The 27,159-nt window shown below is 39.8% G+C and overlaps 2 protein-coding genes across 5 annotated transcripts in view; one reads left to right on the forward strand and one right to left on the reverse strand.

Moving 5' to 3' along the window:
- The window catches only part of morn2 (MORN repeat containing 2), a 38,898-nt gene extending 21,339 nt beyond the window's left edge, over window positions 1–17,559 (reverse strand). For 2 of the 3 annotated variants that reach the window (XM_060831032.1, XM_060831031.1), the window contains exons 1-4: window positions 17,453–17,559; window positions 16,026–16,064; window positions 13,681–13,734; window positions 4,879–4,985 (exon numbers count right to left, since the gene is read on the reverse strand). In XM_060831032.1, the coding sequence (XP_060687015.1) occupies window positions 4,879–4,985; window positions 13,681–13,734; window positions 16,026–16,064; window positions 17,453–17,465 (213 nt within the window). In that variant the 5' untranslated portion in view covers window positions 17,466–17,559. The remainder of the gene's footprint in view (window positions 1–4,878; window positions 4,986–13,680; window positions 13,735–16,025; window positions 16,065–17,452) is intronic. The other variant, XM_060831033.1, reaches the window with a different exon arrangement.
- Window positions 17,560–17,709: 150 nt separating this feature from the next.
- Window positions 17,710–27,159, forward strand: part of dhx57 (DEAH (Asp-Glu-Ala-Asp/His) box polypeptide 57) — a 124,702-nt gene continuing 115,252 nt past the window's right edge. The window contains exons 1-3 of one of the 2 annotated variants that reach the window (XM_060831702.1): window positions 17,710–17,866; window positions 20,305–20,696; window positions 24,860–25,015. In XM_060831702.1, coding sequence (XP_060687685.1) covers window positions 20,317–20,696; window positions 24,860–25,015 — 536 coding nt within the window. In that variant the 5' untranslated portion in view covers window positions 17,710–17,866; window positions 20,305–20,316. Of the gene's footprint in view, window positions 17,867–18,324; window positions 18,379–20,304; window positions 20,697–24,859; window positions 25,016–27,159 lie in introns of those variants that run through there. The other variant, XM_060831701.1, reaches the window with a different exon arrangement.

The following is a 27,159-nucleotide window of genomic DNA, read 5'->3' on the forward strand; positions in this document are numbered from 1 at the left end:
GTGGGTGTAGTAGCCATCACTAAGGAGGAGGTGCTGGGGAAGCTGAAAGATCTAAAAGTGAATAAATCACTGGACCAGATGGACTACATCCTAGAATTCTGAAAGAGGTAGCTGAGGAGTTTGTAGTCATTGATGGTTATCTTTCTGAAATCATTGGAGTCAGGGGGGGTCCAAAATGACTGGAAAATAGCTAATGTAATGCCACTGTTTAAGAAGGGGGGGGAGGAGAAGACAGGAAACTATAAGCTGGTTAGCCTGACCATGGTCATTGATAAAATATTAATGATGAGTTTGCAAAGTATTTGCAAGTGGATGGTAAAATGGGGCTGAGTCAGCCCAGCTGCCTCAAGGAGAATTCTTGCTTCACAAATTTGTCAGAATTCTTTGAGGAAGTAACAAGCAAGTTAGAACAAGGAGAGCCATTGGACATAATCTATTTGAATTTCCAGCGGGCCTTTGACAAGGTGCTGTGCAGGAGGCTGCTTCATAAGATTAGAGCCATGGTGTTAGGGGCAAGAAAGTGGCATGGATAAGGGATTGGCTGATTGGCAGAAGACAGAGAGTAGGGATAAAGATGTCTTTTTCAGATTGGCAGTCAGTGACAAATGGAGTACTGCAAGGGTCTGAGTTGGGACCACAACTATTCATGTTAAACATGAATGATCTGGATAGAGTCATACAGCATGGAAACAGAACTACTGGCCCAATTCGTCCCTTTCTGAACCAGCCCCATTTGCCTGCGTTTGGTCCTTATCTCCCTAAACCTTTTCTATCCGTGTGCCTGTCCAAATATCTTTTAAATGTTGTAATTGTACTCTCTCTATCACTTCTTCTGGCAACTCATTCCATATATGCACCACCCTCTGTGCGAAAAAGTTGCCCCTCAGGTCCCTTTTAAATCTTTCCCCTGACACCTTAAATCCATACTCTCTAGCTTTGGACTCCCCTACCCTGGGGAAAAGACGTTGGCTATTCACCTTACCTATGTCCCTCATGATTTTATAAACCTCTATAAGGTTTAGAGTTATGCTCCGGGGTAAAAGTCCCAGCCTATCCATATAACTCAAACCCATCTCGGTATCATCCTTGTAAATCTTTTTTTGCACCATACCCATTTTAATAACATCAGTCATTAAACTAAGTTTGTAGATAACAGAAAGACGGGTGGATGGGAGGACTGCAAAAAGACTTGGATAGGCTAAGAGAATGGGCAAAGAAGTGACAGATGGAATATAATGTGGGAAAGTGAGAGGTTATGCATTTTGATAGGCAGAATAAAGGCATAAATTATTTTTTAAACAGAGAAATACTTCAGAAATCTAAAGCACAAATGGGCTTGGGAGTCCTAGTTCAGAATTCTTTTAGGTTTAACATGCACGTTAATTTGACAGTTAGGAAGGTAAATGGAATGTTAGCATTCATTTCAAGAGGGTTAATAATACAAGAACAGAAATATACTGCTAAGGCTGTATAAAACTCTGGTCAGACTGCATTTGGAATATTGTGAGTTGTTTTGGCCCTTGTACCTAAGGAAGGATGTACTGGCATTGGAGGGGGTCCAAAGGACATTTACAAGAATAATCACAGGGATGAAGGGCTTGTCACATGAGAAGCTGTTGAGGACTCTGGGTTGATGGAGTTTAGAAGAATGGGAAGAGATCTCACTGAAACTTACAGAATACCAAAAGACCTGGATAGCGTGGAGTGCAGAAGATGTTTTCACTAGTCAGTGAGACCAGGAACCAAAGTCATAGCCTCACAGTGAAGGGACAACTCTTTAGAACTGAGTTGAGGACAAATTTCTTCAGCCAGAGAGTGGTAAATCTGTGTAAATCATTGCTGCAGAAAGTTGAGGAGGCCAAATCATGTGCCTAATAGGTTATGATAGATAGGTTCTTGAATAGCAAGGGGATTAAGGGTTACAGGGAGAAGGCAAGAGAATGAGGTTGAGAAATATATCATGATTGAATGGCCTAATCCTGCTCCTATGTTTTAGGGTCTTATAGTTATGAAAACTTGATCTTAACAAGGCCATTTGAAATTTGTGCTCATTCAAACAGATCCATTTTCACTCTTCCAAGGGACATTTGTCCAAGCTCTTGTCTTGCAGTAATCAGGACTGGGTCACAACAAATCAAACTTAGAAAGGGAATACCAGTTTATACAGCAATGAGAAGAGGGGCTGCTTGGTTGGACCATGGTTAACATAAGAATGCTGCAAAACAATTAACAGTCAGTTTTAGTTTGCTGATTATACTCAGACCAAGCAGGTACAACTTTATTGATGAGGGTGTTGGCAATAAGGAATGTAGCAAGCATTGGCAGCCTCCATAACCCTCTCTTCAATGAAAAAGGTGCAACTTATGGAAGTTCTTCGTGCTTTCAAAGAATAGGGTCTAAGAATATGTAACTGAAATGACATACAAATGAATTACACGGCGAGGCCCAACTGATAATCTGAAAGTGATTTCCAATATATTTCTTAATACCATCAGGGTTACTTAGTAAATGTTGTCCAAAATCAGAGTCGCATCTAGAGTTGGATGCAGTGTTCTAATGTTTGCAAACACAGGTTGGTTGAGCATGGTTGGCATGGTTTCCATGTCAACATCAGAAACATGGAATACCCAGCACTTCTGAAAGTTTGATGGTCCTCTCAGTCAAGTATAGCTAAATTATATAAAATGAGTTGTCGTGGCCTGAGAAAGATTATAATTTTGATTATAATTATAAAGCAGTTCACGGCAAATTGACTGATCTGCTCTGTGGCTCTCTAGTTTGGGCTGATAATATAGTTGATGAGAGTTATGATCATTTTCTCTGTGTTGTAAGAACTGTCCATGTCATGACCCTTGGCTCCAGAAGCCTCCACATTACATGGCTGAAATAGAGCCTCTCAAAAAACTGTTGATAAAGTCTCAGGGAGTATGCCTACTGCCCGGATGTTATCATCTATGCATTCGATGGCCTATCACTTCTCTGCTGTCTGGTTAATTTACCTCTCTTTACAGTCTCTTGGTTCCTCTTCTTCCTCATGCATTTATATCACAAAAGGTGTGATTTCATTGGACAGTCACCAGCTACTAACTCAGGAACACTTTTCAACTACTGCACCTTCCAAAACTATTGCAAAATGTAAGGAAGTGAGTAGAGATAAAACTAGAAACTTCAGTATCTGCAATAAATCCCAAGACATGACCAAAAGTACCTACAAGCAGTTTCAATATGTAGCTAAATAGTTCTGCCTTGTGAACAGGCCTTGACAGACTGTAGTTTGGAGTGCATGAGGAAGGCAGCAATAACAGATTTAGAATATATGATGTCGTCCTAGCGTAATGCTGAAAATCTCTGGTGTTTAAGCACATCGAGAATATGGTGCTGAAAAAGCACAGTAGGACAGGCAGCATGAGAACTGATGGCCCGGGCATAAGCCCCCCACCTGGCCATTCCTGATGAGGGGCTCGCGCCCAAGGCACCCCCCCACCCTCGACGCCGCCCGGCCTGCAGTGTCCCCCTGGCACTACACCCCTGAGTCTGGTCTCCAGCATCTACAGTCCTCAATTTCTCCAAATGGTTATGCATGCTAAGGTACTTCAACAGATGGAGATGCAATGTACATTAGCCCTATCTGAAATTTCTAACTTGGTTGAAATGCAATACTGAGCTCATCTATCCAAGTAGAGTCAGCAATCAGGGAAGAAGCTCTAGCAGAATTTTATCAAACTTGGTCTACCTAGGCCAAATTAATGGTCCAATCATAATTGATTCATCACCAGCTAAAGCTATAACATGGGTCTGTAAGTAACTTGCCCAGTGAGTAATGACAGTGAGTGTTCTTATGTACATTTTAAAGATTTTGAAACAAGAAAAATCAAATTGTGAAGCTGCTTTTAATGAACTCTTGCTATGTAATTCTCAAATAAAAGCAAAATGCTGTGCTGGAAATCTGAAATAAAGATAGAGAGTTCTGGGGAACCTCAGCAGTTCCAGCAGGATCTATGGAGAGAAAAACTTGAGTCAATGCGCTAAATTCATTCATCCCCAGAACTGAAGACGATGCATTTCGGACCCAAAACACCACTCTGCTTCCCTCTTCAAAGACGCCGCCAGATCCACTGAGCCTCCCCAGCCCTTTCCATCTTCTTTTATAAAATGTAATACTGTTTGGCAAAAACACAATTTAAAAATATTTTGGAGAGGTCTATTATAAACTAATTTCCAGTGTGGTTGCAGGTGTAGGCACTTATTTTAAGTTTAATCTTACAATACCGAAACACAAAGCTTAAGTGGCTGTCATGATTCATAGAAAGTTTCTCAGGAACAGAACTCCTTTGCAATTTCCTTTATTTGTTAGAGTCAACAGCCTTGACTTGTTCTTTGATTGATAAGAGAAAAAAACCTGGTCATGGTTTAAAACAGGATGTGAAACAACACAAAACAATAAATTTTTTGTAGAACAGATTGCTGCTGCACATAATTGAGCAAATTGTTGGGGTAATACCTTTCTAAACCTGTATACCTGACAACAGTATTGCTGTCTAATAGACAGTAAACTATTAGACAGCCACTAACTCCAATGTGCTGGCTTGAGGGGTCTCGGATGAAATGAAAAATTGAGATTTCACAGACAGTTCTTACATTTTTAACAAGTCATTTAAATAGACAGATTGAGTCACTGTAAGAAAAAAGTAATCATCTAAAATTCCCATTTCTCGTCTGCTTTGAGGAAATCCATTTAAGAAAAACCTTTTTAGAATTATTTAAGCAAACGTTGTGATAGTACTTAACAGCTGGCTATCACATGTCTTTCATTCATGCTTGCTATTGTTTGTTTTTTTTTCAAACATTAACAATAGATTGTTTAAATATATCACTTACTTTGTCATTTTTCCATTGGCCTGTGTATATTATACCATTGTGTGTTGTATGAGTTCCAAATCCATTTCTCTCTAGTGCACCATCTTCGGTCCTTGTGCATTCCCCATCTACAAAATTATGTAGAACAAATTGACTTGGCCAAAGTTCCCCAAGGTTGGAGAGAATACGTAATTGAAGTGATGTATCAAACCTGGACAGTAAAACTTCAGCACTTGCAATATGAACTAAATCTTGAGATACTGAAATATAGAATCTAGCTTGCCTGCTCAGCTGGTTAAGGTGATGATTAACTATATAAGAGAGAACAGGAGCAGAATTGTAGCAGGTATAAGATGGAGGGAGGGATAAGGAAATTGGATTCTGGTGCTTATGGAAGGGAATTAAGTAAGCAAGAAATCTGACATGTCTGAAACTTGATAGAATCCAATTCACTTCCACCCACTAACTAGCATGTACCTGGAAAACACTAGATATTGAAATTTATTAAGGTGCAATTATTTCCTAACATATCACAGCATTACTGCTTTAATAGTTAAAGATTCACATGATATGCTGAGCAATGTGAAATTTGCCAGGGTCAACACATGAGGGCACAGGAGTGATTGACGGGTTTGTGAAACTGACATACTGGACATTATGTACTCTCATGGTGGTCTAAACGTCGTGTGAATCAATATTTATTAAACTTATCAACTCAATAACTTGCATTCACTTTTAAAGACACTGTGTATGTCCAAATAGATGGTGCTGCCATGGGATCTCTGTGAGACTTCGTTCTCATAAATTTCTTTGTTGGATTCCATGAGAAATACGTCCTAATGAAATGACAACTAGTTTCCTAACTGTTTCTTATTTCTAGTATGTAGATGATATCTTTACTGTACTTGAATCTGTAACTGCACGTAAGAATTTCCTTATATGTCTTAATGAGCTCTGTCCTATGCTTGAGTCCCCCTTTGAAATGGAACAGTCAAATTAACTCCTTTTCATCGAAGTCCTGGTTGAGAAGTCAGCTAGGGGTTCTTTCCTGATCTATCACCTTCATCCCCTCCCCCACTCACCCATTGTATTCTATGCTACTTTGTCCCCACCCCCATCCTCCTCTAGCTTATCTCTCCACGCTTCAAGCTCACTGCCTTTATTCCTCATGAAGGGCTTTTGCCCGAAACGTCGACTTTGCTGCTCCTTGGATGCTGCCTGAACTGCTGTGCTCTTCCAGCACCACCAGTCCAGAACCTACTTTCACAGGCTATTCCTATCGTTTCACATGTTTAATGATTGGCCTAATGGCAATCTTATAAATAGTGCATGAGCCATTTGTTCACTATAAAAATGTGATACTGAAAAAGGGTGCATTAAGGTTATCTTGTGGGATAATGGCTCCCCTACTGAGATAATTCCTTGCTATGTAATGAAGAACCCAAGGGTAATCACTCTTGGTCCTGAAAAGTGACCAGTTTACCTCAGATTACCGTGCAACAGTAAAATATATCAAAAATTTGAAAAACTTTTGCGCAGAAGCAACACAAATGGTATTCACTGTTAACAGGATACCGCCATCTAGCCAAAAAGATGTTTTGTCTTTCACCCAATTAAATAATGTGGCATATGAATTTCAGTGCTGATGTGATGTCAGGTACGTAGGTCATACAACCTAAAGACTGGTGGATTGTATCAAACAGAATATTCCTTCAAATTTTGGGGGCTGCACAGTGGCTCAGTGGTTAGCACTGCTGCCTCACAGCACCAGGGTCCCAGGTTCAATTCAAGCCTTGGGTGACTGTCTGTGTGGAGTTTGCACATTCTCCCCGTGTCTGCATGGGTTTCCTCCGGGTGCTCTGGTTTCTCCCACAGTCTAAAGATATGCAGGGCAGATGAATTGGCCATGCTAAATTGCCCATAGTGTTAGGTGCATTAGTCAGAGGGAAAATGGGTGGGTTGTTCTTTGGAGAGTCTGTGTGGACTGGTTGGGCCGAAGGGCCTGTTTCCACACTGTAGGGAATCTAATCTAAGGTACTGACCATACCAAATCAACTCAGGCTTACAAAACTTGAAACACTGTGTCCAGTATTAGATGTGATTCTGCAATTGGACAACATTTGCCGTATAATCCTGAGTATGCAAACCAACCTATGATTGAAATGTGGTGCTGTTCGGTGTTTTGGAAGCTACATGTATGTTTTTAAAAATTCATTCATAGGATGTGGGTGTTACTGACTAGGCTGGTATTTATTATCCGTCCCTAATTGCCTTAGAGGTCAGTTAAGAGGGGAGCAAGGTGGTTCAGTTGTTAGCACTGCTGCCTCATAGCGCTAGGGACCCAGATCCGATTCCAGCCTCACGCAACTGTCTGTGTGGAGTTTGCACATTCTCCCTGTGTCTCCATGGGTTTCCTCCAGATGCTCCAGTTTCCTCCCACAGTCCAAAGATGTGCAGGTTAGGTGAACTGGCCATGCTAGGTTGCTCATGGTGTTCAGGGATGTGTAGGTAAGGTGCATAAGTCAGGGGTAAATATAGGATAATAGGGTATGGGAATTGATCTGGGTGGGTTACTCTTCGGAGGGTTGGTGTGGAATTGTTGGGCCAAAGGGCCTGTTTCCATACTACTTGATTATATTCTATTCTAGAGTCAACCACATTGTCGTGGTCAGAAGGCACAGACAGGTGAAACCAGATAAGGATGGCAGATTTCAGGTTAAACCACCACCAGTCAACTCTCTCTAATGAGTGGGACTATGGTGACAATGCCTTTACTCCTAATACAGGTTATACAAATACAGAATCAGTTCCTCAACATAACTCAGCAGCTGCACATTAGGAGAGTAGGATCATCACAGCAGATTGTATGATGATCAGCTGATCAATGCCATGTTTGCATTGTGTCAGCACTTTGCTACTGATGAGATCAACCAGATTGAGAAGGTTTTTGTGTATACTACAGCAATGCATTCCCATAGGTACAGGAATAAATAAACTACAGATATATATGGTAACCAGTGCACCTTCAAATCAACCAATATCTGTCAACTGAAAGGGATCCAGTCCTCAAGGTTCAACTGGTAAGTGACCACTTGTTTATACAAGATATCCTGAAAACTGCCACAATTGTTTTATATCGTGAAGAAAAGGGGACTACTTGCGAGATCCTTCATGTACACCCAGACTCTCTTGCCCCACACCAGTGCGCTCAAAGCAGCTGTGTGAGGAAGAGATTGTCACACATCTCCTGCTTGAATGTACCTTTGCAAAGGAAGTCTGGAGAGAGATGCAGTGATTTTTGTTGAGCTTCATCCCAAGCAACTCCTTAACACAGGGTCTGTGTTCTCCCTGCTGTAGCCTGGGAGAGACTTCAAAATAAACAATGACTCTGCCTGGAAGGATATAAACTCATTGGTCTGCTTGAAACTTGTTGGTCTTCCAGTGCAAAGAGTTGACCTCAACCTAGTGTTGCAGACCGGCACATTCCAAGGTCCAAGGCTACGTGCTGAGGAACACACTAAAGCTTGGCACAGCTGGCACCAATGCGCATTGAGGCAAGATTACTGATTGAGGTCTTTCTGCCGAAGTACAATGACGGTTCATTCAGTTGTCAGACCCTTCCAGTGCCTCAATGTATTTAAATATAGTCCTGCAGAAGTACAAAATGTCTTGGGTTTTATGGAACTGCAGTGAATGTCAAATTCCAGTGTTTGTTTCTTCTTCATGTTCTTCAATATTTTGACCTCAACCGCTTTCTGTGGCAGAGAATTGCACAGGTTCACCATTCTCTGGGTTAAGAAATTTCTCCTCACCTCAATCCTAAATGGCCTACCCCATATCCTTAGACTGTCCCTTGGTCCGGGACTCCCATATATCTGAAATCCTTCCTGAGTTCACATTGTCTAGTCCTGTTAGAATTTTATAGGTTTCTGTAAGATCACTCCCCATTCTCCTACACAACACTGAATATATAGCTAACCAATCCAAATTCCCTTCATATTATTATGAAGGTGTAAAGGTGGACTATACCTGTTCCTCTTTAAGAGAGAGAGGAAGTTAGCAAGGACTGACTGAAAGCATAGAGTGTTCTGAACAAGGTAAAACTGTAACATTTGGTCAAAACAAATAGCTGGAGTTGTGTTGCCATGAAACAAAAACAAATTCAAGTCCGGCCAATCAGTTTAAATTATGTCCCAAATACCAAAATCCAATTGAATTTGAATTTATAGTCATGGAGTTATAGGGATATACAGTATAGAAACAGACGGTCCAACCCGTCCATGCCAACTAGATATCCCAATCCAATCAATTCCTACCTGCCAGCACCCGGCCAATCCCTCCAAACTCTTCCTATTCATATATCTATCCAAATGCCTTTTAAATGTTGCAATTGTACAAGCCTCCACCACTTCCTCTGCAGCTCATTCCATACACGTATCACCCTCTGTGTGAAAAAGTTGCCCCTTTGGTCTCTTTTCTTTCCCCTCTCGCCCTAAGCCTATGCCCTCTAGTTAGTGTTCTGATGACATCAAATCAATGAAATGATCCAATGTTTTGGGGTATAAAACCAGACATTTTGAACAGTCAAGGAGAAATAGCTCTCTGAAAGGTATCTGTTCATATGAAAGCCTGTGGAGCAAAATACTGAAGTAAAGACGACTGAGGAAAATCTACAGAGGAAGATAAAAAGAGAAGATTCGACAGCTGACTGATTTTGAAATTGAAATTTTTTTGTAATTTTTTATCGGACGGGTATTGCAGAGTGGGAGGTAAAAGATAGGTTTAAGAGAAAGTTGTAAATAGTTGTTGGTTTTAATATTCTCTGTTGGGCTTAAAGAATAAATTGTTATTTTTTACTTTAAATGGTGATCTCTAGGACAGTTTAGATTAGATTAGATTAGATTCCCTACTGTGTGGGAACAGGCCCTTCAGCCCAACAAGTCCACACCGACCCTCTGAAGAGTAACCCACCCAGACCCATTCCCCTATATTTATCCCTGACTAATGTACATAACACTATAGGCAATTTTGCATGGCCAATTCACCTGACTTGCACGTCTTGGGATTGTGGGAGGAAACCAGAGCACCTGGAGGAAACCCACACAGACATGGGGAGATGGTTGACTGAGTTAATTCCAGGCATGGATGGATTTTCTCATGAGAAGAAGTGGAGTAGTTTGGGTTTGTTACTCACTGTAGTGTAGAAGTATGAATGGCAATCTTATTAAAAGATGCATGATTCTTCACAGATTTGACAGGGTAGATGCTGAAAGATTGCTTCCATTTGTGGGAAAGTCTAGATATCATAATCTTGACTAAGGTAACCCATTAAAAAAACAGAGACGAGAACATCTGTCTACCTTGAGAAAAGAAATTTAATCTAGGGAATTCTTTACCATGGAGGGCTGTCAAAGATATGTCATTAAGAATATTAAAGGATGAGACAGACAGATTCTTAACCAATATGGGAATCAATAATGTTCTTTGCCTCTCAAAATTTACTAGATTATGGCGCGAGATGAGCTTCTCCATGTGTCAGGTTTAAATTAGCAGACTGGTTTACCCCGTGTCATAACAATATGTCAGCACTGCCATCCCAGGAATCAATCCAGTAAATCTTTGTTGCATTTCCTTCATATCCAGAATTTTGTTGCCCAGATAAGGAGACCAGGTCTATGCATAATACTCCAAGTGTAGTCTCACCAAGACCCTGCAAGACTGCAGCAAGACACTCCTGCTCCTGTATTTGAATCCTCTTGCTATGAAGGCCAACATACCAGTCACCTTCATTTACCTGATGCACCTATATGTTTACTTTCAGTGCCCTGTATACAAGAACACACAGGTCTCATTGCACCTTCACTTTTCAAATCTTTTACCATTCCGATATTATCTGCTTTCTTATTTATGCGCCCAAAGTGGATAACCTCAGATTTATCCAGTTTATACATCACCTGTAATGCATTTGCCTACTCACTGAAATTGTCCACATCACACTGAAGCATCTGTGCATTCTCATTGCTGTGCATCCCCCACCCACTTTGTGTTCATATAGCATGAAGGTCAGTGACACTGGTGGATTGTCAACTTGGGATGCAACAAAAAGGGATGGGTGCAGCTGCAAGATTTACTGGTAGAAGAAATGATGTAGAGAGGAAGGCTATAATAGGCAGAGTAAGGTGTTTTATGCTATACTGCACTATATTAAACTTTCTTGCCCCAATTGTGTTATTGAATCTTCGTGGCCCAGCCTCCAGAAACAAGGCACTACTTCTGTTGCTGATCCCCACTGGAATGGCTGCATGTTTTTCTTAGGATACCTCCTTTCTCCAATTTATAAAGAATAGAATCTCCTTGTGGCTCTTACAATATTATCTCCAGTGTGATGCCATCTTGGCACCTGTGCAGATTGTGGCTCTATGAAAAAATATTAACAATATCAATTCTAACCTCGGCAGAATTCCTTTAAATATTGGAGCTGAAATAGACTGATGAAAGTTGCCTTTACACTCACCTGCTCTAATTAAGAAGCCAGCAGGTCAGAAGCAAATGAAATGGCTGGGTTAAAAAGTAATTGACAAAATGCCACTGAATCTCCCAGTGTCCTGATTTACTGCTGATCTTCCCCACTGCAAATGGTGTCTAAATGTAACATTCAGCCTATTATTACACCTGTAAATAAATATTGAATGATAGTTTAGGACCTTTTGTAATTATACAGTAATTAGGAATTTTCTGCCATTCCTGTGACTTGAGGATCAACCCATGTGTGTTTCAGTCAGCAGCTTACTATGGTTTAGGAGTTAATCGTTACATCTGAATTATGCAAACCAAAAGATGGCAAAAGAAAAAGACACAGGTTTCAATTCATTGGCTAGTCACAGAAATAATTTTGTTGAAAGATACTAACAAAACATTTTCATAAAACATATGTGTACATGATTAGCAAATGACAGAATTTTAGTTCACTTTCCCTAGCATCCTAAATGGCTTAATCCATATGGCTACTGCAGAGGTAGTGGCAGACTGCTCTGATCTCTGTGACTTTGAGATGCTTACAGCTGACAGCCACTGGGGCTTTTGAAACTTGAGTGCCCTGCCTATGATTGTTTCACCTGCACCTGTGCAGGGAAAGATTTGGCAATTGAGAGGCAGCATGGTATGTATATCTGGAGTGATGGTGGAGGCAGTGGGTGAAATATTTCACTGTTTCAAATAGAATTCCTGCTTCCATGCCCTTTTTCACAATCAGTCCTTTTCTGGGTCGGTGGCATATCATTCCTATCCCTGTGGGACTGGAACTTAGAGTTGGTGAGGAAGAACTTGTAAGACCACGACTAATGTGTTTATCAGCCTGATTAAGGTGACACAAATGGCGGAATCCATAGTTTGTACTGTTGTCATCAGGACCTACAAAGATGGTTTAAAGTTCCATAGAGAAGGCCACTATCTCCACAGAAGCCTTCCTTGCCATGGGCCAACAATAATAATCCACAAATGTTTGAACTGGCTTCCTCCATCCTTTTTGATATTGTGGAACATGGAACTGGCAGGACTGTTACCTTGCACATTGCTAATGTCATAGAGTCATAGAGATACATAACATGGAAATAGATCCTTTGGGGGTCCTATCCATCCATATCCCATGTAAATGTTCCTGAGTTATTTTCCTTTTCATTGATGCCTCCCCATGTTCAACATCTCTGTTCAGCTGTGCATGTCTTGCAAGGAGCTATGTCCTTTGAAATGGATAATCACCACTTTTTGTACTCAATTGTGAACTATGATTGTTGTTAATGCAGCTGTTTTATGGCATGACTGCTTCATAATTGGGCAACTGTATTACACTGAAAACTTAAAAAATAATCCCTTACTTGTTAACAACAATTTTATTTTATAAATATTTTGAAAAAATGTGTCAGTGTCCAATGAGCAGCAAAATGTTCACAAAGTATAGTTAACACATCAACCTTTTGACTTCCATACTTGAATGTCTGCCTAGAAAACAAACAATCATCCTTGGAAAGAAATGGAAGGAAGCTTATGTGACAGCGAGAATGCTGTTTTTTTTTTTAAAAATTTAAAATAATCGTTGTGTATGCATACAGAATAGATTTTGGACAACAGTGTATGCTTCAATGTATCAGTTTACGAAGAATTACATAACACATTCACTTAACAATGTTATCTTCCATAATTAACTGATGAAATGAACTGTCTATTTCACACTTCTCATACTTTTTCCAGTCGTGACTAAAGCTTTAAAAAAAATCATTAAATTCACTAAAGAAAAATTAGGATAAATTTATCAAGACTTCTGTTTCAAGTGATAGCCAGAAAGAAAATCTTCTAACCTTAGATCACAATGGTGCAATAAAGTCACAGTTTTATATCATTTGAATCCAGACTGGAGTTTAATCTCCCATTCATGTGATTAGTTTCTAACACCAAACACATCAAATCCAACTGCAGCACTTTTGAGAAGTTGTACATGTCAATAACTTCTTGTGAAATAAAATACTGTTTAAGTATCCTAAACCTGATAATTCTAAACCATAATTAGGTTAGAAAAATATTGTGAGAATATTCAACCCACAAAAGAACATTTTTAAATGTTATGATAGAATTCTGCTTTACTGCTGTCAACTACCATTTGGAACACAACTGGAACTCCCTCCCTAGTGGCATTCTGGGTGTACTTACATTAAATGAACTGCAGCAGTTTGCTATTCTGTCAAGGGCAACCATGAAAGGGAAATAAATGTCAGTCAGTGACACCCACATTTCCTGAATTAATTTTTAGAAGTCAACTTATTGACTTACCATATCTATCTTGATTGGGAAAGATGACATGCACATTGAAAACTTCAATAATTGCTTAAAGAAAGACAAAGAGAATTGTGACTTTAATTAATGTTGTATAGTAGATGTATTAAGACTTTTTTGCTTAGTCTCCTGATTTTGACATTGCATAAATAAAAAATGAAACTGCACTCTGTGAATCAATGTTCATGTTGTGCACTGGTAATAATTTATTCAACACATTTCTCCTTGCCTCTATTGCGTGTTAAAAATATGCATTTTCCCTGTAAACAATTTGGAATGAGTTGGAGGAGGGGAAGCATATTTCCTCTGTACATTGTGAGTAATAAAACATAACCCTATATTTTCTAAACATGTTTACTAGAGATTGAACTTATGACTTTTGAAGTCTGCATTAAGTACATTTATTCACTGGCTAAATTTAACAAGACTTTTGTTTGATGTAACAGCCAGAAAGTACATTTAAACTTTACATTGTGATGGTACAATAAAGTCACAGGTTCATATCCTTTGAATCCACTGTAAAAACAGTACAATGGAGTGATGTGGGACAAGCTTGCAAAGTTAGATTTCGGGATTTAGAAAATAAGACAAAGAATTTCAATCTGAATCACTGAGAGGCAGGATAGCAGCCAAGTTTATCAAGGATAAAGGTGTTGGCTGAGTGTGGTGCAGTATGTGAATGGTGATATTTTGAACAAGATGGACCATGCCGGTGAAGGATTTGGTCAAGCAGGTCACAAGGGAGGTCCAGAAATAAAGATGACTTAAGAAAATAAGAATTAAAAGTTTCAACACTGATGTGGTTGAGATCAGGGTGAAAACAGGCAATGTCACGAAGGTAGAGGTTTGATAAATGATTCAATTCTTCATTCTGAATCAGAGTAATAATGTCAGGATATACCATTGCAATGCTCTGGCCACTTTGTGTGTAAACCAGGCAGTAAAATGGATCACTGATTCAAAGTGAGTGAGCAGTTCACAAAAGGTGAGCTAAAGGCAGGAAGCTTTTACCAATGGTTCAATAAGATGACTTTCCTTTCCCTGATGATCAACTGCAGAAGTCTGAGTCATATGTACAAAGCACTTAAACACCTTTGCCTAAATTGATATTATTACATGGAGCAAGCTGTGGATATCAGTGAGGAGAATTGAAAATTGTTCTACTTTTGTATAAATGTCAGTATCGAACACCCAGAGATTAGGAGAAGTACAAGCATTCTCTTGTTGTGAAGATGTGGGGTGCACTGTACCATTAAGATAGTTAAAGCTGGTAGAGCTACTTGACAACACCAAGTGTTCTTAATAAGGTAACAATGTAACAATTGGTCAATTATCAGGTTGCCTGGAAATGACAAAACAGATTAACATTAGGCCAATCAGTTTAAATAATACCCCAAAAAATACCAAATTCCAATTCAGTTTGAATTGAGTATATTGACAATTTTAAAAGCCAATGACAAAATCTGATGCTTTGGGAGTAAAACTCTAAGGAAAATCAAGCAGTAGAGAGGAGAACTGCCAAGCCAATGATATCAATCACACTGCCCAGAAAATAGCTCCCTTAAAAGGTACTGTTATCGATCATTAATTTGTGAAGCAGGATCCCCAAGAAGAAGAAAAGAAGACCGAAATACAGAGTAGAACAAAAGCTGCCTGGTTTTGAGATAAGATGTTTTGTTTTGTAAATCGTAATCGGGAGTTTTATCGGACTAGTATTGTATAAGGGAAGGTAAAAGATAGGTTAGAGTAATGACTTGTAAATAGTTAATAGCTAATTATTCTTTGTTATAATTGAAGAAATAAAGTTGTTAATTTTTACTTTAAATAGTTCTTGGCCACTCGAATTTTACAGATTACTGCACGAGATAAATCTTTTCTCTGTTGCAGGTTTTAAATTATGCAGGAGAGTTTACCCGATGTTGTAACACTCTCTATAAACATCAACTCTCATTAACTTAGCAAACTAGGAAGGGCTAGTGTGAATTATGCTGCTTCTGTTTCTGGCCCATCTCAGCTGTGTGGTTGACGTTTATTGCAGTGGAATCATGCCGGCCTGCAATGCCATTGACCTTTCTCAATTTTATTGAATTTAAGACACAAGAGATGAAAACCCTGACTACTAGGAAACACTATTCTAATCCTGTGTACCAACCTGACTTCAACTTTAAAATCTATTGAAATCAAAACATTTAACAGCAATTAAATAACATTGTCTAATCCATTTAACTTTGTCTGAAGTATTCAAATTTTCTGAGTTGGGATGAACAATAATTTTCCACTTAAAATAGAAAGGTGTTGAAATAGGTATCAAACAAAAGCAAGAGGTTATAAAGAAGCCTTACCTGCTTTTTCCTTGGACTGAGCTTTCTTTCTTGGTTTCACTACAACAAGACAGGAAATATAGAAATTGATGGCAACTTGAAATATAGTCATGAATATCTATGCAAAACACTGGAGTTTATGCACTGCCAATGGCCAATATGGTGATGAGGAGGGACTGAGATTGGGGTCTGTGCCACCTTCCTGCCTCCACGCTGGTTAGGATTGTGCCGTCCATTTCGGGGATGATTAATACCTAATTATGGGTTTTTATCACTGCTGCTGGTATGGTCTATTGCCATGTGGGCAGCACACCATGCAAACTTGTGCAAGTTACTTGAAATCTCCTGAGTTGGATTCCTCATCTAAAGGCACTCTATGTTTGATTGAGAGACATTGTTTTAATTTTAAATATATACTTTATTCATAAACCCATCTCTTTATAGATATTGTCACAAATCCAATTCAGTTCTGTACAGTAGCATATCAAATAAACAAAGAAGTATTTGAGATTAACTCCATCCAAACAACTGACAATCTCGCCAAAGGCAACAATGGGGCTTGCTTGGAGCTACAAACCATCTTCCCAACTCATTCATACACACCACATCTAACCAGTGATCGGGTATGGTAAAGTTCATAGTGAAGGGTCATGCAGGGTGGTTTGTTCAGCAAGGCAGGAACAGTCTATGACTATGACTGGCATTGATACCTTATAAGTTAGGGGCTGAGGGGAAAAGATGGGCAGATAAAAGCTCATGTACGTCAATTAGCTTACAAGGTTTAACTTCAGCATTGACGTTCTACTTATTCCTCATTATTTTAATCTGTCCTGCAAAGGTATTACATAAACATATGTAATATAGAGAGATAAGTGTGGTTCCAGCTTCATATAGAGGCTATAAATTTCGAGCCTCTCAGTTTGATTATTTTAAACATATGAACAAGATAAAGATGAGATATGGAATTTCTGCATATAACAGAGAAATAGAACTAATACTGAAATTAAAGAGTTTCTAGAAGGAGAGGAGGGCGGCCTTACAATTTTAGTTAGTCGCTACAATTTAAAGTTTTTGTGAGGAATGCAGTTTGAGAGTAAAAGTTAGAAATTAGGGCCTAGAGATACTGTTACGGCTGGTGTTGAGGTTGGTTAGTGACTAGTGACTAGGATTACAGTTAGAAGTTGGTGGCCCGGGATTAAGTTTAGGATTACAAACAGGGTACAGTGACGAAAGTTAAGGTCAGGGGCTGGAATTAGAGGTCAGTAACAAACGGTAAGATTAGGGTGAGGGTTGGGACCCACTATTGACAACGGTATTGTCACTCGTTTCTTTTAAATCTAAATAAACAACCATTGGACAAAAGCAGCATGAACGGGCAGTGGGTAAACTGTGCATTGCCCCCGTCCCGAGGTCCACGATCCAGGAGATTAACAGCAGGCGGCACTTACCCGGCATTTTCATCGGCCGGGACGGTTAAAGTTTTAGTTTGACGAAGTGCCCCAACTGAAGTGGTCCCTATGTTCATCAAAAACGCGGTGACTTTAATTGGGTGAAGTGAGGAGACGGACGCCGAGTCGTCTCCCTGGTAACCAGCGCCGCGTAAACCCGGAAAGAGAAGGAAGTCATTTCCGGGTCAGCCGGCATCCCCCTGCCAACCTGGGCTTCTGTGTCAAACCAAGCTGCAAATGGGCTGGAGGAGCATGGAGACTTGGGCTGTGTGAGAGGGTCGTGCAAGTGTTGGATGTTTTGCAAATGTTACACGTACCAGCCTTAGATTTGAGACGCCTTTCTTCACTGGAAGTGGAATAACTAGCGACTTTAAGAGCGAGTTTCTTCCTTAAAACGTCTTTCACGACCTCGGGGTATTGCAAACACCTGGCAGCCAATGAGTATTTTTTTTGAACTATCTGTTGTAATGTAAGAACGGAGCTGGCAATTTAAGCATAGTAAGGCCCATCAAGGAATGTTATTGATCAGAAAGTGTCTTGTAGTGGTGATGTGCCTCAGAGAAGGTCCGCAGTTCATTTCTCCACATCTTTCGCTTTCCTCTTTCTGTATGAGTCTCTCAGTTTCGATTTCTGTGAACAACGTGACTAGGGAAAATAATAATACGTTCCTGATGCTTTCCTCATTTGAAGGAAACGCGTCATTATTCACGCAAGATCCTTTGCCAAAAGGTAGCAGTTGCTGTTCGAGCACCATCGCCACCGTTGGCTAAGGCTTGTCACCCTGAGCGTGAGCTGTCTTACAAAACGGCAGAAATGAGCACCCATTAATGCTTTAACTAAACTTGCTTCCTTGGGTGACTGTTCTTGTGTGGGGAGAAGACAAGTAACAAAGAATGTCACCATTGAAGAGCCAAGATCACAGGGAGGTTGAGGGCTACTGTCTATATTGTCCTTTTGGATGAGTAGGGAGGTTTCTACCGATACCGTAGGGAAGGGCAGGGTGCTGCCAATTCGCAGCTGTTAGCAGCTGGCAGGGAGGAGGAAGCAGACACAGAATAAATTCAGGACAAATGAATACCTGAGAAAACTCAGAGCTGGGATGCAGGGCAGAAAGCATTTGGGATTGTCATGGCAAATCCCTAAATCGTACATGCTAGTGATGTTGTTGACTAAGTATTTAGACCTCAGGTCTTAATTTAATGCCCCGTTTGATAGTGTCTCTGGTACTACGTCATTCTTTCAAGTGCTGCACTTCTGAATCAACCTGAAATTTTGTGTTCCAGTGCTAGGTGTGGGATTTTTCATTACCAAGAATTTTGACTTGGAAATATGAGTGTTATCATTGTGATGTCGGTTCTAGTTCAATGAGAATGACTGATCTCCACAAGAACAATGAAACGCTTGTATTGATGTTGACCGCCACTCTCAAATCTTTCCTTTTTCTTTATAAAAAAGTGTAATTGGTGTTTGTCATTCTCAAAAAAATGTAACTTCCCATGTTAGAAAATAAACTTGTAAAATTAGAAATCAGAAAATCATGGAGGTAGCATCTTTTTTCTGATAATTTGAAGTTTTTTTTCTGCTGATCTGATGAGATTTGATGATAGCTGAAAATGTGTTGCTGGTTAAAGCACAGCAGGTCAGGCAGCATCCAAGGAACAGGAAATTCGACGTTTCGGGCCAGAGCCCTTCATCAGCAACACATTTTCAGCTCTGATCTCCAGCATCTGCAGACCTCACTTTTTACTCTGAGATTTGATGATATAATTGATGAGAAGCTGATTCAATTTGTATAGAATAGCTGAAGAGCAGCTTGGAGAGTAAATTGAAAGTTAATCTAAGATAGCAATATTTCAGTGGTTTAGTGGCTAATTTATGGACCAGGCTAGGGAGATGTTGAAATACTGTTGATTCAAAGGAAATTTATATTTATTTCAGAAGATGATGTTTTGGAAAATTGTATTGCATGATATTAATATATTGGGTATAATATGTTTGAGAGTAACTAATGACTTTGAAAATATAATTCCCAGAGCTCCCCTATACTTTTTTTTCATATTTGTAGTTCAACTATCGTTACTGAGATGATCAGTGAATGAGCTGAACTATGGTCTTTTTATCCTGGGCCCCTACTTAACAGTTGAATTATTGAATTTTTAAAATTCAAATTATGCAATTTTTGGACTGTGGGTGTGGCCATACCAAATTGCTCTTGAGAAGATGGTGAGCTTTATCACTAAATGTAGTAGATCACTTAAATTTTCTTTTGAAGTAAAGGAACATGACTGTCCTTAGCAGCTCATGCAGTAGCAATCTTTCCAAAAAAAATTAATCTAATATCTTAAAAGGTCTGATCTTTTATGTGAGGGTCAAATTTGTAAACAAGTTGCAAAAAAATGTCAGGCTTTTATTGTTGATAGTAGTAATTTGCCTTACACTTTCAACATAATAAGTGGATTCTGGAAAATAAAGTTTGAAGAATTATGAAATATGGAAACACAAAATAATCCATTCATAATCTGCCTTACAAAGCTCCCAAGTTGATTGTGTTTTTTGTTTTGTATAGCTGTATTCCTCACCACAACAATTCGGATAAGTATAGTGAAGGCAATTTGCACTTTTTGAAGTATAGTCATTCATGTAATTTTGGAACAACAATAGTTTAGATGTGCGCAATACAGTCCCACAAACAGCAATGTGATAATGACCAGATAATCTCTGTTTTAGTGATGTGTTTGAAGGAAAAAGATTGGTTAGAACTGTAGGTAGAACTTGCCTCCATGTATTATAAGTACTCAGAATTGATAACTATTTAGTTGCAATATATAATAACTGATTCATCTTTTGAACAGTGATCACCAAAAATGAATTTTGGAAGGAGACCAAACAGAGGAGGAGGAAACTTCAACAAATCTCGTAGTGGTACAGGAGGAGGAAGTAGGAAAGCCTCAGGAAAAGCATGGGATGATGGGGATGATTTTAGTTTTGCCCAAAAACCAACTGTCCCAACCAGGACTCGGAATAGAGGAAAAGGAAAATCTGGAGTTGGAACTGGGGCCAGAAGTGGAACAGGAGCCAGATCTGGAGTTGGAAGTAGAGGAGGAGCCACATCCGGAGTTGGAAGCAGAGGAAGAACAAGAACTGGAATTGGAAGTGCAGCAAGAACAGGAATTAGGAAATTTGCTAATGAAGGGATCGAGGACCAATCAGAGTTCAACTTATTTGGCAATATAAAATCACAAAGGTAATTGCAGAACATAACCAACATGGGTTAAGAATTTGGCTGTGCCTAGATAATTTGAATCTGCTTGCTCAACAAATAATTTAGAATGTACAACAATCCAGCATGGGAGCAGGCTCTTCGGCTGACTATGATGCCATTCTAAACTAATCACATTTGTCTGCACAGGATCTGTATCCTTCTATTCTTTGCCTATGCATATGACTGTCTAGATGCCTCTTAAACCTTGCTTTTGTGTCTGCTGTGCTATCTCCCCTGGCAGTGTTCCAAGCACCCACCATCCTCTGCAAACAACGTGCCTTGCACATTTCCATTAAACTTTCCCTCTCTCACCTTGAACCTCTGTCCCCTGGTATTTCACATTCCCATGCTGGGAATAAGACTCCAACTATCCACCCATCCATACCTCTTGTAATTTACAATATACTTCCATCAGGTTGCCCCTCAGCCTCCAAAGCTGTAACAAAAACAATCCAAGTTTGTCCAATCTCTCCTTCCGCTAATTCACTCCAGTCCAAACAACACCCTGATAAACCTCTTGGGCATCCTCTCCAAAGCCTCCACCTTCTTCCTATGGTGTGGTGACCAGAACTACACACACTGCTCCAAATGTGGTTGAACTGAAGTTTTATACTACCACGTCATGATTTACCACCTTCATATTCAATACCCTAACTGATGAAGGCAAGTATGCTATACCATCTTATCCACTTGTGTTGCCACTTTACGAGAGCTATGGACTTGTACCCCAAGGTCCCTATGTCTATCAATACTCCTAAGGGCCCTGCCCTTTGCTGTATATGTTCCCTCTGTATCTGAACTCTGAGTGCAGTACCTCTCACTTGTCTGGATTAAACTCCATTTGCCATTCTCAATTCAACTTTCCCACTGCTTTATCCTGCTGTATCCTTTGGCAACCTTCTTCACTATCCAAAACTCAACCAATTTTCATGCCGTCAGCAAACTTACTAATCAGGCCACCTAAATTTTCATCCAAGTCATTTATATATATATTGCAAACAACAGAAGTCCCAGCGTTGAACCTTGTAGAACACCACTGTTCAGAGACCTCCATTCAGAAAACACGCCTCCACAACTGCCTTCTGTTTTCTATGACCAAGACAATTTTATGTTCAACTTGCCAACTCACCATGGATTCCATGTGACTTTATCTTCTGGACAAGCCCTACCAAAGAGGGACCTTGTCAAATGCTTTAGTAAGTTCATGTAAACAACATCCAGTGCCCTACACTTATCAATTATCTTTGTCACTTCCTCAGCAAGCTCAAACTTAAGAGACAAGAACTCCTCTGCTCAAAGCCATGCTGACTATCTCTGATAAGTCCATTCTTTTCCAAATGTGAGGAAATCCTGTCCCTAAGAATCTTCTCCAATAATTTTCTTACCACTGATATAAGGCTCACTGGCCTATAATTTTCTCGATAATCCTTGTTGCCCTTAAAGGAATGCCACTAGTTATTCTCCTGTATTCTGGGACCTCGCATGTGGCTAAAAAGGATACAAAGATCTCTGTCAAGGCCCCAGCAATCTCCTGTCTTATCTCCCTAAGTATCCTGGGTTAGATTCCATCAGTCTCTGGGACCTATCCATCTTAAGATTTTCAAGACATCTAACACTTCCTCCTCCTTGATATCGACATGCCCCAAAATATCAACACACCCTTCCCGAATCTTATCGTCTTCCATGTCCTTCTCAATGAGTACTGATGCAAAGTACTCAGTAGGATCTCACCCACTTCCTCTGGCTACTAGCCTCCTTGAATGGACCTACTCTTTCCCTAATAACTCTCTTGCTCCTAATATATGTATAAAATGCCTCTATTCTCCTTGATCTTTCTTACATTTTGAGGTCCCCCTCTAGCCCTATTCATTTCTCAAGTTCTTTTCTTTTCTTTTGTATTCAAACCTTGTTTGGTTTCAGTTTTCTAAACCTTACACATGCCTCCCTTTTCTTTTTGACAAAACTGTCAATATCTCTTGGCATCCAAAGTTCCTGAATCATGCCATCCTTCTCTTTCATCCTCACAGGAACATGCTGGTCTTGAACTCTGATCAACTGACGTTTAAAAGACTTCCACAGATGTAGATTATGCTTCAGTTGATTTCTCCAGTTACTGTCTACTTTCTCCAGATAGTTCCTGCCTAATACTGTTGTAATTAGCCTTCCCCCAATTTATCATTTTCACCCGAGGATCAGTCTTATCATTATCCATAACTATCTTAAAACTTACAGAACAATGACCACTATTCCCAAAATGCTTCCCCACTACAGCTTTGATCATCTGCCTCATTCCTCAAGACAAGGTCTAGTATGGCCTCTTCCCTAGTTGGACAATGACATGTTGTTTCACAAATTCCTTCTGGACGCATCTAACAAGTTCTGCCCCAGCTGAGTCCCGGGACTAAGGGAATCTTAAATACTAATATATTGGGCAAGTTAAAATCACCTACTACAACAATCCTGTTTTTACATCTTTCTGTGGTCTGTTACATTATCTGTTCCTCTATCTCTCCCTCTGGCTATTGTAGAATCCCAACATCAAAATTGCTCCTTTCTTATTCCTGATTTCTACCTAAGGAGAAAGTGAGGACTGCAGATGCTGGAGATCAGAGTCAAAAAGCGTGGCACTGGAAAAGCACGGCAAGTCAAGCAGCATCCGAGTAGTGTGAGAATTAACGTTCCAGGCACAAGCCCTTCATCATTCCTGAAACGTCGACTCTCCTGCTTCTCGGATGTTGCCTGACCTCCTGTGCTTTTCCAGCACCACACTTTTTGACTTCCATCTAAATTACTGAACATATTTGAATTGTGACTTGCTATACTAGTGATCTCCACCATTTAGTCAACAAATCTCTCATACAAGTCATATACAATACATCATGAATTGAAAAGGAAGCCCAAAATCTCTTAACCCATTTGATTCTCATGGTGTTTGTAGCAATTGTTAAAGAAGTGACATTTGAGGATGCATGTGCACGAGTCATTTAACTGGTTAGTTTGTTGGGAAGTGGTTCTTTGGAACTGTAAATAAGAAACAAGTTGTTTTTAAAGTGGTAGGGTTTTAAAACAAGTGAAAATGTAATCAGTATAATGTCTGAAATGAGTGGATTACCTTTATGAGGAAAAGATGCACAAGTAGAGCCTTTATCGCTGGAGGTTAGAAGAGTCAAAGATGACTTAATTTAAACATATATAAGGCCCTGACGATGCATGACTGGGTGGATGAAAAGATATTTCCTCTTGTGGGAGAATCTAAAACTAGGGGGTCAGAGTTTAAAACAGAGAAGAGGACTTCCCCAATATTAGTATATTTTCTGTGAGCGTTGAAAATCTTCGGATTTTCATCTCTCAAAAGGCAGTGGATGCAGAATCTTTAAATATTTTTAAGGCAGAGGTAGATAGGTCCTTTAATTATTAAGAATATAGAATTGAGGTTAAAATCAGATCAGCCATAATCTTTTATTGAATGGTAGAGCAGGCTTGAAGAGCTGACTGGCATACTCTTATTCCTTCGTACATTTGTACTTAATTGCTTTTGTCTGACATAATAGCTTTGTACTTATTTTGATTGATCTATTCAGACATGTTATGACACATCTCTGGGGAGGTGGGAGTGGAACCCAGCCCTTCTAGCCCAGAGGTAGGGATAACTACCACTGCACCTCAGGCACCCTTAAAATGTTTTGTATACTTGGGGCTGGAGGTGTGTGGTTAATAAGGTGAGAAGGGAAACACTTGTCTCATTCAGAATAAAAAGATCAAATAAATATTTTCGCTTCTTGTCCAAGTAGTCAGGCGGAGAATGTTGAGCTGTGTGTGCTTCAATGTCCATTGAATTAACGAGAGGCTTGGGTTGAAATTGGTGTTCATTTTGGCATGAATTTCAGTGAAAAAGAAATTCAAGAGTGCAATAAAGCAAACTGCTGACTAACTGCAATTAGTGTCTGTCATATTGAACTGATCCTGTGTCGCTTTTGAAGCAATGCTTGAATGTCATTTAGTGCTAAGAAGAAATTAACTAATCTGCTATATCTAGCAAAATTATAATTCACTTCATCCATAGATTTTAAATGAATGCCTTTGATAAGAATAAATGTTGCTGCAATTGTTCTGTTGACCTTTTTTGGTAACTTTCCTTTCTGCAGCTCAAAAAGTGATAGCCAAAGGGGAGGAAGACTTGGATCCAAATCCAATGATCACCGAGTGCTTTTGCAGACTATAAACATGACCACTGAAAACCAGAAGGATGTCAAGCAACTTCTCCAAGAACTGCAAAATTATGAAAAGGAAGTTGCAGTTCAGTAAGTTTATTTCCTTTGCTATCAAGCTCCCTGTTTTCGTTCAATCACAGAATGAAAGCACTAAGTGTATCCTGTCCTTTATTTGGACATTTTTGTGAACTGGGTTAAATTTCTGTCCTAGTTTCACATTGATACGTTGAGCATCGTACTTCTCAAACGGAGGAGTGAGTGCTGTCATAGTCATAGAGATGTACAGCACGGAAACAGACCCTTTGGTCCATCCTGAACACGCCGACCAGATATCCAAATCCAATCTAGTCCCACCTGCCAGCATCCGGCCCATATCCCTCCAAACCCTTCCTGTTCATATACCCATCCAAATGCCTCTTAAATGTTGCAATTGTACCATCCTCTAGCAGCTCATTCCATACACATTCCACCCTCTGCATGAAAAAGTTGCCCCTTAGGTCTCTTTTATATCTTTCCCCTCTCACTCTAAGCCTCTGCCCTCTAGTTCTTGACTCCCCGACCCCAGGGAAAAGACTTTGTCTATTTATCCTATCCATGCCCCTTAATTTTGTAAACTTCTATAAGTTTACCCTTCAGCCTCTGATGCTCCTGGTAAAACAGCCCCAGCCTGTTCAGCCTCTCCCTATAGCTCAGATCCTCCAACCCTGGCAACATCCTTGTAAACCTTTTCTGAACCCTTTCAAGTTTCACAACATCTTTCCGATAGGAAGGAGACCAGAATTGCATGCAATATTCCAACAGTGGCCTAACCAATGTCCTGTACAGCCGCAACATGACCTCCCATTCCTGTACTCAATACTCTGACCAATAAAGGAAAGCATACCAATTGCCGCCTTCACCATCCTATCTACCTGCGACTCCACTTTCAAGGAGCTATGAACCTGCACTCCAAGGTCTCTTTGTTCAGCAACACTCCCTAGGAACTTACCATTAGGTGTATAAGTCCTGCTAAGATTTGCTTTCCCAAAATGCAGCACCTCACATTTATCTGAATTAAACTCCATCTGCCACTTCTCAGCCCATTAGCCCATCTGATCCAGATCCTATTGTAATCTGAGGTAGCCCTCTTTGCTGTCGACTACACCTCCAACTTTCGTTGTTTTGTGATAAGTTTACTCAGTTTGAATCCAAAGAGGTGAAAGGGAGGGATGAACTTAAAACCATCACCAGGGAAGAAGTACCTGGCAAGCCATTGCACCTAAAGGACTAAATGGCCTGTGTCTAAATAGTGGAGTCACAAATAATAATCTTCTGGAATCTTGAAGAATTTTGGAAGATTTCTAATGGGTTAGAAAGTAGCAAATGTAACACCTGTATTCAAGAAAGGAGCAGGGCAGGAAGCACAAAACTATCGGCCAGTCAGTCTAACCTGTCATCGGGCAAATGCTAGAATCCATTATTAAAGAGGTTGTAGAGGATACCTAGAAAATCAGTGTGATCAGACAGATTGTGAAAAGGTTTCACTACCTATTATAGAGTGAAAGAGAGGGGAACATGTTGCTATGGATAAAGAATTGATTAGCTAACAGATTAGGGATAACTGGTTCTCTTTGGGACGGCAAGCTTTGAGTAGTGAAATGCTACAGGAATCTGTCTGTAATCTGAATCAATTAATTTGTTGATTGGACCATATACATATTAACTGTACTTGTCAATGACATCAAAGCAAGTAGGAAGGAAAGTAAGTTGAGAAGTGGAGATAGTGTGCAGTAGTGTGCAGACAGCTTTAATGAGTTGATAAAAGGATTGGCAGATTAAGTATAATATGGATAAATGCAAACTTGTCTGTTTTGGCAGGAAGAATAGAAAAGCACTGAACTATTCAAATGGGGAGAAAGTGGAGGACACTGGTGCAGAGGGATCTGGATGTCCTGGAACCTGAATCACAGAAAATTAGTTGGCAGATGTTTGGCAAGTGATTAAGAAGGAAAAGGTAACATTTTATTTATTGAGAGAGGGACGGGATATGGATATAAGAGAGGAGAAGACTTCCGGTAGCTGTACACATCCAGAGTACTGTGTACAATTCTTGTCTCATAGAACACCTCCGTAATTAAAATAAAACATTACATTTGCTTTAGAATCCATTCAGAGAAGATTGCACCCAATTCATTCTTGATTGAAGGACTTGCTTTATAACAGAAGGTTGAACGGGTTAGGTTTATATCCATTGG

This window comes from Hemiscyllium ocellatum, chromosome 10 (genome assembly GCF_020745735.1).
Source record: "Hemiscyllium ocellatum isolate sHemOce1 chromosome 10, sHemOce1.pat.X.cur, whole genome shotgun sequence".
Classification (NCBI taxonomy): Eukaryota; Metazoa; Chordata; class Chondrichthyes; order Orectolobiformes; family Hemiscylliidae; genus Hemiscyllium; species Hemiscyllium ocellatum.